Genomic DNA, 17,049 nt, shown 5'->3' on the forward strand with positions numbered 1-17,049 from the left:
GGCTCAACGCTAGGAAAAACTTCTTCACAGTCAAGGTGGAATAAGCTCCCTCCAGAGGTGGTGCAATTGCCTACTTTGGAAATCTTCAAAAGGGGACTAGACAGACACCTTGTTGGAGTCACCTGAGCCCCAGTTATCTTTCCTGTTTGGTGCAGGGGTCTGGACCTGATGACCTTCCAAGGTCTCTTCCAGCCTTGCAAACTATGAATTTATTAGGAAGGTGTGGGGTAGGAACTGAGTAGAGCTTTTATTTACATTTGAAATATAGTACTGTATTTACTTGAACATAAGATGACTCTGAATATAAGATAACCCCCCCACCCCCCATAATTAAATTCTATACAGGTACTCCTCATTTAACGTCTTCCCAGTTAAGGTTGTTTTGTTATTACATCACTGATGTATCGGAGAACATACTTGTTTAAAGTCGCGCAATGTTCGGTTATAATGTTGTTTGGCTGCCACCTGGTAGTAGGCAACTACTGTGATGTAATTGGATTCGTTTAATATTGTTTTGCTTAAAGTCGCATTTTTCAAGAATGTAACTATAATGAGGAGTAACTGTTTATGGAAATTTATAAGTTTGATGTAATTTTCTAGGTATAGAATCTAATTATTAGAGATTTGCCTTGAATTTGTCTCTCTACCACTACTACAGCAGGCAAAATAAATCTGGAGGGGTTAGACCCCTGCCCTTTGCCCCGCCTGCAGTCTTCCCGCCCTGCCTTTACTGTCAAAACCTGCTCAGACTCTGTTTCCTCCCCAAGCACAATATGGAAGTGAGCTACATGTGACAATAAGGTTGGGGGAAAGGGACAGAGAGGGAAGAAACTGCACAGAGGAACAGAATACTGTTGTGGATCTGAACCTAGTCCCAGTCCTGACTGCTGCAAGCTTTAGCACAGGTACTCCATAAACACACTTTTTAGCAGCACTTTTATACCTACTGAAGCACAGGGGTTGTACAATTTGCTTGAAGTTAAATAGGAAGTCTGGCTAACAGAAAAATACACATCCTTTATCTCTTGTAAGTCTTCATTTGGCATGGGCTATACTCCTCATCAGAGACATCATGTTGCAGATGCTATTTGGTCAAGGAAGGTAGAAAGTGAGAATAGTTTCTGGTTTAGTAGCCAACATACAGGAAAGTCATGAAAAACATTTTTTGTTGAGTAGTGTGTGCTAGTTGTGATTTCTGGTTCATTTTGTTAAGGGGTGAAGATGTGGTGTATGGTAGAGAAAGGAAGAGATTTGGGAAGAATGATAATTGCATAGGTTTCCTTAACTGTATTTCTGTGTTGTTCAAAAGTTATTGGGCACTTAACACGCATGCCATGAGTTGGCTCCAACACACTGCAAATCAGTGTGTCTGAACAGACTTGATTAACAGAGTCTGCTGGAGCACATAATTGATGCGCATGGCGCTGCATTGGGAGCATGCAAGCAGAGCACACATTGGTGCTGAGAAAATAGCAGGTGGTGCACTTTGAACTAAAACGCATTCAATGTGCTTTAATTCAAAGCGCACCGCCGCCATTTTCTCAGTGCTGGCACATGCTGCGCCACTTATGCACCTGCACCCAACGCAGGGCTGGGCGCTTTTAATTAGCATGGACCACTAATTAAAAGCCCCCGGCACTGTGTTGGGAACATGTCTAAAAATGCCCAATTAAAGGGAAATGGTTAAGGGCACAGTACTGGTCATAGTGAAAAATATTTCAAACTATGAAAAATTAATTTTGTGTTTCTCTGTTACTTACAGGGGATATTGAAATTCGAAACCTGTCATCTTTATTTGTGCAGCTGAAAACTAGATTTGGCTTAAAGATTTTGTTTGCTAAGGATGGAGAGAGACTATACATTCAAGTTGATAGCAGCTGGAAGAGAAGAACATTAGGACTTTGTGGAACTTTTAATGGAAACTTAAGAGATGACTTTCTGTAAGTGTTACATGTGTGTTTTGGGCTAAATTTAGTAACAAATGAAATATTCAGATAAATCTAATCAGCTAATAAAGACATTTCACTAATACTTTCATATTTTAGTAAGTCAGCCAACCAAAAATACCCTGAGTTTAATGCAAACAATTTTGTTTACGATAATCACTTTTTAACATTAAACTGGATCCTATAGTTTATATCGGGGTTCTCAACTTTTTTCGAGTCACGGCACTCCTTGTTCATCTCAAGGCACCTGCTGGAAAATCCCAGCCCTTAATTTTCACTTGTGTTTTGACTACAGAAAAATAATAGAACAGTTCTTCTGTTGCAGAGAACTCAGACCATATCAGAATGTTTTTAACACTATGAATTCTTGAAAACTCTGGGTTTTTGCACAACCTAAAAGTGACAATATTGCTTAGTACACTGGATGAGAATCAGTGCTTTATACAATCCATATTTCTTTGTAAAGTTTTCAGTAATTAGGGTATTTTAACCTACTTTTATCTTTATCATGGAGGTAAGATGCATGAGCTCTTACAGACAGAGTGTTGCCTGGTGATTAGGGAAGGGGACTGGGTATAGAGATTCATAAGTTGAACTCCCGGTCCCTCTGAAGTCAGTAGAAAAACTCCTTTTGGCTGCATTGGGGTGAAGGTGTAATTCCTGGTCCTTATTTCTAGTGTGCTATGTGACACCAAAAAAGCCCTAGGGAAGCGTGGGAGTTATATGGGGGCTGGGGAGCCAGGTCAAGCTGATGCATTGCCTCTTTCAGTAAAGCACTATTTGTTTAGGGGTTTTCTGGCTGTTTTTCCCCCCATGTATGTCAGCATCCTTTGTTTTTAAGCTGACTATATCAAGTACAACTTCAATTCCTTTGATTTATACAGTGGATAGGTTGCTTTTTTTACTAAGGAAAACAATTCTGAAACCATGCTGGTTTTATTTCCATGATATGTGGAAGATGCTCTGCAAATCATTTTTAGTTTTCAGGAGGATTAGCATGTGATCAGTAAAGCTTATTGAACTTGATCCTGATTTGATTTCTTTCTCTGACTTGATAGCTCCAGTACATCCTATCAGCGTATAGCACCAGAGCTGATAAAATGGCAAAGTCCAATACTGATGTCATCCTTCCTTAATCACTTACTTCCTCCTGAACTTGTCTCTCATTTTCTTAAGTTTGACCACAGCACTGAAAGGGAGAATCTTTTCATCATAAAATATACACTTTTCTCAGGTCTTGTGTTCTGCTTCCTTCTCAAGACTCAGTTTTTAAGAGCAAATAGAACTGTCAGAAATATTCAATGAAAAAACAATTTTAAAACATGAAAATTTGACCTACGTGTCATTTTTTGATGCTTCACTTCAACATCCACATTTTAGCAGTGGTCCAAGTCTTCTGTCGCTTATATCCTATTCAATTCTGATTTTAAGGTAGCGCAAGGATGACGGGCTGAATTTAAGACTATTTCCACAACAGTAAAATTTCACTTGGAGTTAATCCTGCTGGTCTTTTTATACTTTTGGTATGGAGCCTTTTTGGAGGAACAGTTTTTGAATGTTGAATTTAGTTGTTTGAAATTATTTGAGTTGCTGAGTCTGATCAATGTGGTCAGTAGACTCATCAGGATTTTATTTTAATTGTTCAGAGGAAATAGCTGCACTTCTTATGCATGTCAGCTATGTAGTCTAGTGTCTTCCCCACCACCACCCAAGGGCTTGATCCCTAGTTTTACTTGAGCAGTTGCTGGGAAGGGTGCAGAGCTCAACCAACACATTGCTGGTGCTGGTTCGGAGACATAGCAAAGTGGCTTTGTACTACCCCATTAAGTAGTGTTGGAGAGGACCTCTGGTCATCCTGGACTTGAAGAGGTACAGTCACAGTTCCTGGAAAATACTGGAAGACATGCCATTCTACAGAGATGTGGCACAGGAAAAGTAGGCCATCAAACATTTTCCCTGTCCTTCTTCTGCCAGAATAAGGCCAGACTGTTCTTTCTTCTCCCTTGTAATGAACAAAAGTTTAAAAGGTGACTGTCATCCCACCTGCTGTTCAAATTCACTGAATTTTTCTTTTCATAATTTGAACAGAAGCATAACAACTTTGCAGCCAAGAAAAATATCATAAATGAAAAAATGCTCAAAATAAAATGTCAAATTGTATAAACAAAAATGAAAGGAAAATATTAATCACTTTAGCATATCTCCACCAAGAGGAAATTCCTGTCCCATAACTTATATACAGCTGCCACCTAGCCTGATGCATCTTTTCTTGAATAAATTTGGTTTTCTTTATTTTAATATTCTGACTAGTGTAACCCTCCTCGGTAGATATTGCTGAAAATAGTTTTGTATTAAAATTTACTTTTGAATACATTACAAATAAGACTGTTTCACATGTCACACTTAAACAACAGTCTTGGCCTTCCTTTCTTAAAATCATTTCTGTATTAAATAATAAAATTGGTCAATGATGGACTTTTTTCCTTCAAAAAAATGGACACACAACAAACAAACGTGCTGTAAGGTTAGAATTATTCTCAGTACTTTTCAGTATTGTCCTAGTATGTCATTGTCCATCATAAAACTTCTATTGATTTCCAAGGAAGTTAAATCCCATCAGAAACTGTCACCCCAACATTATTTTCTATTCCAAAAGTCATTTGTTTTGCATTTGAATAGGAAATTCTTGTTTTAAAGCCAGATGTTGAATGTAATATGTCTAGCGAATAGGGCTCTCAACTGGAATTTAGGAAATTTGTTGCTATTTCTAGCCATGAACACAACGTGCCCCCAGAGGCTAGGGGAGCACGGTGACCGCCCACAGGTGGCTGTGGTAGGTGTGTGGCAGTAGTGAGCGGGGAGCTCCCACAAGCAGTTGTGGTGGGGGTGGGGGTTGGCGAGTGCTGACCAGTGGTTTGCAACCACCCGCTGATGCCGCTGGCAGCATTGGCAGTGGCAATCGAGGACCGCCCACAGACGCCACTGGTGGTATCAGCAGCAAGGAAGGAGGTAACAAGCAGCGACTGCCCACTGGCACCACTGGCGGCGTGTTTCGCAGGGGGTGCACTGCCAAGCTCAGGGGGTGCACATGCACTCCTGTGCACACCCTATGCATTGCCAATGTTTTTGGCTATGCTGCTGGTCTGCTGGGTGATCGTGGGCAAGCCACTTAACCTTCCTGTGCCTCTGGCGGTTTATTTCCAAGTAATTACTTATGAAGATGTAGAGTGGCCCTACTCCTTTTGACAGTGACGGAACACATGTCCTGGTCTTATTTTTAATTCTGGAATGTGTACAAATTCCACATACATACCAAATTTGCAATTCTTGATGTTTATCTCCAAACAAGAAGTATGTGTAATCTCAAATGACACAATCAGAGACTTCATCGCTCTGGTTCTTTGTAGCCATTCCATCTTGAATTTTATGACACAATGATTGTGAAAGCGAGTGATTGATACTTTTTTTCCCTCCCCCCACAAAGGGTCTAAGTAACTTCAGAACATAAATCCAACTTAAACATGCTTGAAAATTATATCAGAGATGAATAAGGTTATTTGCCAGGAATGACTTCACTGTATTTCATTAAATTAAGAGTTTATGATTGTTATAAGGTCTATGAATGGAGTTACTTAATGTCTTATGAAACATTTGTAATGTTACACTGAACACTTGTAAGATCTTGATTTACCTTTCCAAAGTGTTTCTTTAACTAACATCAGGCATGATATTAGCTTTTGTTGATTCATTGGTAGGGACCTCCCCAAAATCGTGGCAATGGCTCTTGTAATCTTGCTCAGTTTGTTGCATTCCCAACTCTTTCCACCCTGCACCCGGCTCTGATTGGCAGAGGGGTCCCAGTAGCCCCATGGTGCTGATTAGCTGGGAGGCAAAAAGCATGGGTTTTAAATTATAGTGCTGTTTTTGCCTCAGCAACAAGTGGTGGGGCTGCTGGGGCCCCTTGGCCTATCAGTGGTGGGAGGCAAAAATGGTGACATATTTAAAACTGCGGTTTTTGCCTCCTGGCCAAGGTGAGCAGTGGTGCTCCTGCGACCTCTCCGCCGATTGGGTAAGGGGGGTGCACAGCAAATTAGCAAAATCAAAGGAGCCACTGCACAGCACACTTCCACCATGATTTCAATAGGTCCCTATTCATAGGTAGTTTTTGATCCTTGAAAAGGAAAACATCTGAGAGAATTTTGTTAATTTTATTTCACTATCTACCTCTATACTAGAAGAAAGTTTAATCAGCACTATAAAAAATATGCATAATTCCACTGTCATACGGAGACACTGGGATTAATGAGAGAAATGCAAGCAGACATATTAATAGCTGTTTGATGTGATCAGGCATTCTAAAACGTTTACTTTACCTTTTTCTTTTCTCTTTAGTTCTCCAGCAGGGATGGTTGAAGGAACCCCACAACTTCATGCCAATGCCTGGAAAGTTTCCTCATCCTGTTTTGTGCCTGTCAACATCCCTGTGGTTGATCCTTGTAATATTAATCAACAAAATGGTATGTTCTCACCTGGGAATTTTGATTTGGATTGATTTTAGCCACTTCATGAGGTCAGAATACTGTTCCTTATATAATCTGAGTTTTTGAAGCTCATATACGAGTATTATTTTAAATTCAATCTGTACATTGAAATTATTCCCCATTTCCTCTCCCCTCTTGCTTTAGTAAAAATCCTTTTTTGGCTTGTTTAATTCCTATAACATATCAACTGAAATAAGCCTGGGTACCTTCTAATTTGGTTATTCATTTTGGACACACTTGTTTTTCAAGGAATGCATGCTTTGCAAGTTGGATGCCCTTGAGTCTAAATTTTACTCTGACGTGCTACATAGTGGTTACCTCCTTTGACTCAAGCAGCTAGCCAGAATTTCAGGTTTATAGTTTGTTTCAGTTAAGATGGAGAATCTGGTCATAGAAATGGGTGTTTCTTTGAGAGAGAGTTTTTTTTTATTGATAAAGGATAGATATATCATGTATTAAATCCGATCTACCTTGGTGCAGAGGAATTGGACTTTCAAGTTCAGCTAGCACCAAAATACAAAAATCTTCTCTGTAGACTTCTCCCTGGGACGTAGTATTTGTCCAGACTGTATCTGGACCTTCCTTCACTTTCTTTCTGTGTCATACTGGGTGCTATATACTGTCCCACTTTTTTCTCTTTGTTCTGGCACACGTGTTCAGTCGACTCCAACAATACCCAGATAAGCTCTCTATCCAGATGGTTCAAATTCTTGAGTGCACCTGCTTGCACTTTTGTTCTGGGTGGAAAACTACACCTACTTTCAGGTTTGAGGTCTCTACATTTGTTCCTACAATTAATCCAAATGAAAGGTGATTATTAACATTTTCAGCAGGATTTAATCCAACCTGTAACAGATCACAGACCTTTTAGTAAATTATGCACACATCCATGGATAGAATTTGGCCTTAAATGTTGTTTGTGTTTTGGGCTTAACCTGAAAGCCTATAATTAGACTTACAGGGGTGTAGGCTGTAGCTGACTTTACCTCTATTGAAACCAGTGGGACTTAACCCTGTATAAAGACTCCAAGATGGTACCCGAGTATGCTGTAACCCTTAGGACTGACTAGAGTCTTAAGGTATTTTATGCCACCAGGGTCTAGAGTAGGGGTTGGCAATGAGTGTCCCAGCATGTGACCCACCAAGTTTCTGCACCCCACAAACTGCAAGAAGCATCTTGAAGCTCACTGTGCTTTTGGACATGTGGAGAAGCTGTGGCAGCAGCAGGGTCTGTTCTGCACCATATCTTGGACAGCAGCTGCAGTAGCAGTGACTGGGTCAAAGGTGTCAGCATGTCCTTGGGCAGCCTGGCACATGGCATAAAATAGCTTTGGGATGCATGGAGGAACTGCAGTTTCTGCCCCAGTGCCTCCTGCTGCAGCTGCTGCCCAGAATGTGGTGCAGAACAAACTACATGCCTGCAGCTCCTTCTTATGTCTGGAAGTGTGCTGCACTTCAGGATGCTCCTCACAGTCTATTGTGTCCCAAAGCTTGCTGGGTCACATGCTGGGAACAGCTGTAATGGCAGGATCTGGAACGGGGGCTCTGTCATGTAATCATTCATATAAGGCTGTGCTTGCTAGATCACAGGTGGTGGGGATGCTTTGTGGGTAGGAACCTATGTTGCTGGGGCTTGAGATACAGAGTGGGACCTGCCTTCAGTCATTGTATGGGACCTGCCTTCAATCATTGTACAGCAGGGGTGGCCAACCTGCAGCTTCGGAGCCACATGTGGCTTTTCAGAAGTTAATATGTGTCTTCTTGAATCTTTGCACAAGCACATGGTGACCATCTTCCATTTGGACACACCTAAAGATTCAAGGAGATGCATATTAACTTCTGACAAGCCACATGTGGCTCTGGAGCTGCAGGTTGGCCATCCATGTCCTAGAGTGTTCAGAGGAACTAGGATTGCTCCAGTTGGTGCACCATTAGTTTTTCCCACTGCTGAGAAACTGATTGCTGATGCCTGTTCTAGAGTATGATGGTTGGAGAATGGAAAGTCTGTTGCCACTAGAAAGGTGTGGAGCCAGTTTAGGACATGCATATAGTCATTTCCCGCAGGATTCCCTCTTCTTTCCTCTGGTCTGCTTGAAATAGTGCTCCACCCCTCCCTGATGTCAAGGCCACCCAATTTCATGTAGACATGAAGTAGCCAGTTTTGGGTAGCAGTCTTGGACCCTCCATAAATTGCTATACTCAGAAGTAGTTGACAACACATTTTGTTACTGTTAGTATGACTGCCTGTGGTGCTGCAGGTGAGCTAATCTCCCAGAAGGGAGGTTTCATGACACCATGTGGCATAGGGATGGCCAGCTAAGGATTAGGTTTCCAAATTCAGGACAGAAGTCCCATTTCAGAAATTCATTATTGATGCAGGAGCGTGGTTCTAACACTTGAGTCCATAACATACTGGACAGCTGAACACTTTATACAAGAAAGCACTAAGAATGTACGATGCATTGTGCGAGTTGTAGTTGATCATCTGATGCAGAACCCAGCATGTTAGTTGATGAGGCTGCCAGATCACGGGTAGTGGGTTGAAAAGAGGAAGATGAATATCCACTGGGCTTTCTTGGCAGCTCTTGGGGAAACAAATGGAGGGTTTGGAAGGCAAGGAGGTTTTCATGTGGAAAAAGGTAGAATGAAAGAGCTGGGGTCCTGGAGAGTAATGGAACTGAGTGCCCAAGGTGAGTGATTGTTCCTTAAGGAGATGATACTCAGAGCCCAAAGGGTGACAATCCCAACAAGAAGCAAAGGGGGCAAGAGTGCCCAAAAGCCCCCCTGGCTCACCAAGGGCATTTGTGAATGTCTGACTGCCAAAAAGGAGGCGTATACCAGTGGAAGGGGGAGGGACTATCATCAAAGGCGATTATACCTCCACTGCTCAGGTCTGTGGGGGGGGCTGTTAGGAAAGCTAAGGCAGATATGGAACTAGGGCTAGCATCAAGGATCAAGGATAACAAAAAGTCCTTTTTTAAATATATAGGGAGAATGAAGAAGGCCCCAGGTAATGTGGGGCCCCTGCAGGATATGCTAGGCAATCTGGTGGTTGCACCAGAGGAGAAAGCAGACCTCTTTAACAATTTCTTTGCCTCCATTTTCTTGTGCAGGGACCAGGACTCCCCTACCGAGATTCAGGATGGACTCAGGAGAAACTCTGCCAGGCCTAGGGTCAGGGAGGACCAAGTTAGAGAACCTCTGGAGGGGCTGGACATGTTCAAATCAGCAGGTCCAGGTGCTCTCCACCCCAGGGAGTTGAGGAGATTGGCAGGGGTTATTGCGGGGCCCCTGGCACAGCTTTACGAGCACTTGTGGTGCTCTGGCCAGGTGCTGTACGACAGGAAGAGGGCCAATGTGGTTCCCATCTTTAAAAAAGGGAAGAGGGAAGACTTGGGCAACTATAGGCCCATTAGTCTTACTTCAATCCTGGGGAAGCTCTTTGAGAAGATTATCAAGGAGCACATCTGTGATAAGCCAGCAGCAGGGATGGTGCTCAAGGGCAACCAGCATGGTTTCATTAGGGGCAGGTCCTGTCAGACCAACCTGATTGCCTTTTATGATCAGGTCACAAAATCACTGAACACAGGTATCGCGGTAGATGTAGTCTTTCTGGACTTCAGGAAGGCCTTTGACACTGTCTCCCACCCCATTCTCATAAATAAGCTAGGCGACTGTGGCATTGATGCCTACACAGTCAGATGGATTGCAAATTGGCTGAGGGGTTGTACTCAGAGAGTGGTGGTGGATGGGTCATATTCGACCTGGAAGGAAGTGGGCAGTGGAGTCCCCTAGGGCTCGGTCCTTGGGCCCACACTGTTGAATTTCTTTATTAGCGACTTGGACGAGGGGATGAAAAGCACCCTGTTTAAATTTGTGGATAACACCAAGATGTGGGGAGAGGTGAGCACGCTAGAAGGGAAGGACAGATTACAGTGGGACCTGCACAGGTTACAGGGGTGGGCAAATGAAAGTAGGATGTGATTCAATACTGACAAGTGCAGGGTGCTGCACTTAGGCAGTAGCAACCAGCAGCATACCTATAGGCTGGGGAACTCCCTTCTCGAAAGCACGGTGGCAGAAAGAGATCTTGGAGTCTTTATTGACTCCAAGATGAACATGGGCCTATATTGTGAGGACACGGTCAGTAGGGCTAACCGTACCTTGTCGTGCATCCACAGATGCATCATAAGCAGGGCCAAGGAGGTGATCCTCCCCCTCTATGTGACACTGGTCAGGCAGCAGCTGGAGTACTGTGTCCAGTTCTGGGTGCCGCACTTCAGGAGGGATGTGGACAGCATTGAGAGGGTCCAAAGGAGGGCCACTTGCATGATTTGGGGACAGCAGGGCAGACCCTACAAGGAATGGCTACGGGACCTTAACCTGTTTAGCTTTCACAAGAGAAGGCTGATGGGGGACCTGGTGGCCGTCTATAAACTTACTAGGGGGGGACCAGCAGGGATTGGGAGAGAACTTGTTCCCCCAAGCACCTCCCAGAGTAACAAGGAATAACGACCATAAGTTGTTTGAGAGTAGGTTTAGACTGGACATTGGAAGACACTACTTCACAGTCAGGGTGGCTAGAATCTGGAACCAACTTCCAAGGGAAGTGGTGCTGGCTCCTACCTTAGGGGTCTTTAAGAGGAGGCTTGATGTTTACCTAGCTGGGGTCATTTGAGCCCAGTTTTCTTTCCTGCCCATGGCAGGGGGTCAGACTAGAAGACTAAAAAATTTACAAGGTCCCTTCCAACCCTACATCTATGAATCTATGGAGAAATCACCCACATAGCAGCTATCTCATCATGCAACAGCCAAGCATGCAATCTGCTGCTTCCGTTAATGGTATGAGATAAAATGGCCAAGGCAAGAAATGGGCCCAATATCAGAACAAAAATAATGGAGTGTTTTGTGCCAGTTAAGAAGGACAATGAACTGGCCAGAAAGCAATCAGCAACCCTAGGAAACCCACTGGGACATGTAGAGAGAGCAGTGATGTTGGTATACTTGTATCCCAGTGCTCTAACTGGAAATATATGCAGAGCCTGCATGCCAGAAAGGATTGGCCATTGTAGGCAGTAAGACTGAATACAATATCAATTGTGCAGAAGTGCAAAACTCTCAAAGATTTTCCTTAATCATTTTACTTGAAATATATTCTATTTCCATTTACATGCTTTCTTGATGTGATTATAGGAAAACACAGATATTTATTTAGCTGTGTTTATCTAAGGGAAATTTACTGGTATTGTAATTTAAATCTGACATTGCAAAAATTTAATTCTTTTATGTAACTACTTTGGGCAGAAGCTTTTATTGCATAGTTGTATGACCTGGAATATTTTTATATTATTTTTATTTAGCAACAGATGCATTTAAGATGCTGCTAAAAATAAAATGTTGCCTTTTTCCAGTTGGGTATGCATCCCTTTGTGATATCGTCAATCAAGAACTTTTTGCTCCATGTCATGCCTATGTAAGCCCAGGATTATACTACCAGCTGTGCCGTTTTGATGCGTGTAAATGTGGAAGCAGCTGTTTGTGTAATGCACTTGCACATTATGCCTATATCTGTGGCAAACATGGAATTACTGTTGATTTCCGAACTCATATTTCATACTGTGGTGAGTAACAATTGTAGAACTAGATTAATTTTAGAAATGTGAATTCAGTAAGGATGATAGTTGTATAAAGCACAGATTTGTTTTAGTTTGTATTAACCACTGTGTTTGGATGAAACAGAGTGGTTGTCCCATATGTTTTGGACCAGTAGACCACTATTTACCCTCTATTCCTTAATTCAATTTTTAATGGAAAGTTGGGGGGTGGTATGATCTGTGAACAACTTACTATGGCTTTTGGACTGCTATTGATTAGAGGACCACAGTTAAAAAAAAATCTGATTCTATACAAAGTGAATACACAGAACATCAGCTGCATTGCTGGGAATGTCAAGTCTTGCTGGGGGAGAGTTATTGCACATTAGGAAAAACTTGCTGATTTTTAGTACAGCTACAATAACTGACCCCATAATTCAGGTACTGAATAGGAGAACAGTTACTAAAAGTGCTGAATTTGAAGGTTTTTAAATGCAAGCCAAGGAAGTTTTTTCTCCTGAAAAAAATTGAGTAAAGTTGGTTTGGAAGTTTTAGAAAATAAGAGAAAAATAGATTATCTTTCCTGCTTTTCACTTTTCATTCTCCTTTTATTTTCATTCTACCCTTTAAATTTTCCTCTGTTTAATGCATATACCCCCTGGCAAGTAAAAGATCTAAGGATATAAATTATAATTTCTTGTCTCTGTTCCTTAATATTTTTGTTTTAAAAATGAAGAACTGAAGCACAGAAGAACCCATAAGTCTCAGAGAAGTACAGAAAAGAGACTTGCCATGGATTACTAAGAATTTAGGGGCAGAACAGGGAGTTGAATCCAGATCTCCCAAATCTTGGCTTGATGCCTAAACCACTGGACTCTCCTTATGTCATGGAAACCTCAGTTATTAGAAATACACTGAAAATACTTTATACTAAAAAGAAAAACATGGAACAGTATCAGCAATTCAGTGAAACATCTTGCATTTAATAATTTAAAACTGCAAGAATTGTGAAGCAAAGTATTTTCTTAACAAGACTGTAATCTGAATTTTTTTGTTTTACCTAAGAATCTTGTGGGCATAGCTTGGCATAACTCTTTGGAAAATATGGGAGATTATATCTCTCTTGGTTACTTCATACTGTTTTATGTTTGTCAGTGATATTATTTCAATTCAACATTTTAATGTGTTCTTCTCCCAGCTGTAGTATGTCACAGTGGCATGGTGTATCACCATTGTTCCTCTACCTGCAAACACTCCTGTTCTTCCCTTTCTACCCTGAATGTCTGTGGACCTGATTGTGCTGAAGGATGTAATTGTCCTGATGGGAAATACTTTGAAGAGTCATTCAAGTTCTGTGTCCCACTGTGAGTCACTTTAAATTGTTCTAAATGTCTGTAGGTCTTTGAAATATGACTTTCTGTTGTAGCTGTTGGGTTGGAGATGTTGGGTTGAATAATATTTTAATAAAATTATTTTTGAATATTAGATTATAATCTAATCTAAATATTTAACAATATTAAAAATAATACCTTTGTGTCTTAATAGTATAGCCGTGCCTCAAATACTGTGTGCAAAAATGGTTCAAGATCCAAGGGTTCATCTGAATCTAGCCTCCCTCATCAAAAAGTCTCAAAAAAGAACTTGCTGGAGGTGGTTCAACTTTAATAGATGGTGCTAGAAAGGGGAGGTGGCAAATAAGAAATCTTGTATATGAAATATAAGAAAAAGTGTGATTCCTTATCTTTGGGAAGATGCAAATGAAAAGGATCATGATAGCAATATGTCAAGTATATAAAGTGGGTCAGAAATATTTTCTTATAATAAAGACTAGGGGGCTTGAGTTTGATTAAGAGATGGAGAATTTGCAGTCTACAATCATATATACTTTTACACACCATATGTAAGTAGACTGTGGGATACATTGCTATAGGAGGTCATGGAGATCAAGCATTTAACAAGATTCAAATAGGAATCTGCTGTTTATATGGATATTGGACATACGCAGAATTGTAGTTACTGATAAACAGTTTGGAAAGGAACATAAACCTTGTACATTAGGGCTTTACCAGAATCTTTATGGTTAGAGATAAAGATGAAACCTACTTCAGGGACAAACTGACTCCAAAATGATGGCTGCAACAGAAGCAATGCAGACAAAAGATCAAGTTTGAAGAACTCAAGGACCTAATCAAGTGAGACCTCTTCTACCAGTGCCTCAACAAAAAACTCCCACACAACAACGAGAGAACATCAGGAGCACTCAAGGAGCATTTGAATCCACCATCAGCAGCACCTGTAAAAGACACTTGGGTTCTCTACCAGAAACATCAAGACTGGCTTGAGGATGATGGGGAGATCAAAGAGTTGATTGAGTTAATCTAAGAGTTGATCCAAGGCTTTTTGTGCTTAGCAGAATGACATCAACTCCAAGCAAAGAAACTGAGTCACCAACAAGTCAAGGCCATAAGTATATTAATGCACAGGCCAGTGAGGCCTGGATCCAGGGAACCTTGCCAGTCGCTGGCCCCTGGATGCCTGGGTCGTTTCCCCTTCCCCACTCCCCGCCCCCCTCCCCCCGCCTGAGTTTCCTTGGAAATGGCAGTTTTCCCCTTGTAGGTGGGCAGCAGTCTAGCCTGCAAGGGAAACTGTTTGGGGTGTGGCCAGTGTGGCACTACCAGAAGTAGTTTACTGAGTACAGCACACGGCCCCACTTGCTTGGCCGTGGCCTGGCCATGCTCACCAAGATGAGCGCCTGCCATCCCCTTGCTTGGGGCTGGGGACACGGTGCAGTGGGGAGAAGAAATGCCCCCATAAGGATGGGCTAGGGCAGAGGGGAGGTCCTGTGAGGGGACAGTGTGTGTATGTGTTCGTGGCAGGCAGAGTGTCTTTGTGTCTGTGTGTCCATGTCCAGAGAGTGAGTGTGTGTGCTTGTGGTAGGGAGAGTGTGTGCGTGTGTGTGTCCATGTGCATGGCAGGGAGTGAGGGTGCCCACAGGGCAAAAGCAGTAGAGTGGAGAGACCCGAGTTGGCAGTAGGCAGCCCTCATCCACACTTACCCTGTTGGCCATGGGGGCAGGGATGGCGGGGAAGGGAGGCAGGGAGCAGGAAGAAGAGGTGGGCATGTGCTCCCTACCCCCAGCCCATCCGGGTCCACCCAGCCTCCCCCATGGGGCATGGAGGCAGAGGCAGCACCAGGAGGGGAGGGGTCCCCCCCATCCCCCTATCCCCTATCCAGCCCCCACAGGGGGAGGAGGCCTCCAATTTTGTTTGCCCAGGGGACTAATAAACCTTAATCTTCCTCTGGCCAAGGCTGGGGTCCAAATGAGGACCTGTGATATGAAGAACAGATGATAGGAAGACAAGGTGAAGGAGATTCAACATCTCAATAATATCTATGCTATGCATGGTTTTTCCAATGCCACCAAAGCCATCTTCTGTCTGAGCATAAGCACTCTGGGAACAACCCCTTTCAGATCTAAGGATGGAAGAGACCTGATCAAGGAAAGGGGAGCCATCAGTACCTGTTGGAAGGAGCATTTTGAAGACCTTCTTTGTTGAGACTCTCTTGCTGATGAGAGTGCTCTCAAATCCGTCCTGCAACACCCAGTCAGAGATGATTTTGGAATCCCTCTAACTTCTGATGAGGTTAGGAAAGCCACTAAGTAGAAGAAGGATTACAAAGCATCTGGAGCTGATGAAATTCCCATTGAAATACTCAAGCCCAGGAGGAGAGGCACTTGATCAGAGCTCCATGCCCTCATCTTAATGTTCTGGAATGATGAAATCCCAAATGACCTTAGAGATTATACCATTGTGACAATCTTCAAGAAAAGAGACAAGACCAACTGTGGAAGATATAGAAGGATCACCTTGCTGTCCACCACAGAAAGATCATTGTAAAAACCCTTCTGAACAGTCTCCTTTCACTTGCGAAGAACTCCTCCTGGAATTTCAGTGTGGGTTTCGGGCATCAAGAGGCACAACTGACATGATTTTTCAGTGCTTACCTACCAGCTGCAGGAAAAATGCTGGGAACAATAGAAAACTCTCTCTACGTGGTTTTCTTTGACTACATGAAAGCCTTCATCTCTATCAACCAAGAAGCACTGTGGAGGATCCATCTGAAGTATGGCTGCCCACCCCAATTCATCACTGGCAAAATTCATCTTGCCTGCTCCTTGACAGTATGCGAGCAGTGGTTCTCAGTAACAGATCTATCACAGATCCCTTTGAGGTTAGGACAGGATTTAAGCAAGGCTGTGTCATCACTCCAACACTCTTCTCAATACTCTTTACCGTAATGGTACATCAACAAGCTTCCAGTTGGAGTGGACCTAAACTATGGAGGGAAAGTTGTTTAATCTCAGCTGACTCTGAGCTAAAATCAAGACCATCCCCAACCTCAGGCATCGAACTCCAGTACGCTGATGGTGCTGTAATGTGTGCTCACTCAGACGTAGGGGTGGATTAATGCATAGGCCCAGGGGCCCCTGCCAATCAGAGGCCCCCTGGGGTTCCAGGGGCAGATTGACCCAGACAGGCATCCTGGCCACAGGCATCCGGGGCAGGCAGTGCATGCCTCCTTCCCTCCAGCTGGGGGCAGGGCCAGAGGCTTGGGGATGGACATAGGACTTTGTATGGGTGGTGGTGGCTCCCTGGAGCTATCTGTTGCTAGGAGACCCTATGGGCGGCCCTGCTTCTGCTCTCTACAGTCTGTGGGTGGCTGCTGGCATGAGCACTGCTGAGACAGAATAGCCCCCTTGCCCCTGCCAGGGCCAGCAGAGGGTCAGGCAGGCAACTATGGGTGGCATGGAGCCCATGCCCTGGCCCTGACCCATCTCACAGTGCTGGGGGACCGCAGCCCTGGTTGCTTGACACCCGCCGGGTGGAGGGGCTGGGCCACATCGGGCCCAGCAGCAGCTCCCTGGTGGGCACAGAGGAAACCTGGTGGGGGGCCTCCAGTTTTTTT

General features: G+C 43.3%; 1 protein-coding gene across 1 annotated transcript in view; it reads left to right on the plus strand.

Moving 5' to 3' along the window:
- Positions 1-17,049, plus strand: part of OTOGL (otogelin like) — a 168,644-nt gene that overhangs the window by 39,493 nt on the left and 112,102 nt on the right. The window contains exons 16-19 of the mRNA XM_090041582.1: positions 1,763-1,940; positions 6,339-6,463; positions 11,899-12,108; positions 13,280-13,445. Coding sequence (XP_089897708.1) covers positions 1,763-1,940; positions 6,339-6,463; positions 11,899-12,108; positions 13,280-13,445 — 679 coding nt within the window. The remainder of the gene's footprint in view (positions 1-1,762; positions 1,941-6,338; positions 6,464-11,898; positions 12,109-13,279; positions 13,446-17,049) is intronic.

The sequence above is a fragment of the Crocodylus siamensis genome, chromosome 4 (genome assembly GCF_052110815.1).
Source record: "Crocodylus siamensis isolate JL-2025a chromosome 4, ASM5211081v1, whole genome shotgun sequence".
In the NCBI taxonomy this organism is placed as follows: domain Eukaryota; kingdom Metazoa; phylum Chordata; order Crocodylia; family Crocodylidae; genus Crocodylus; species Crocodylus siamensis.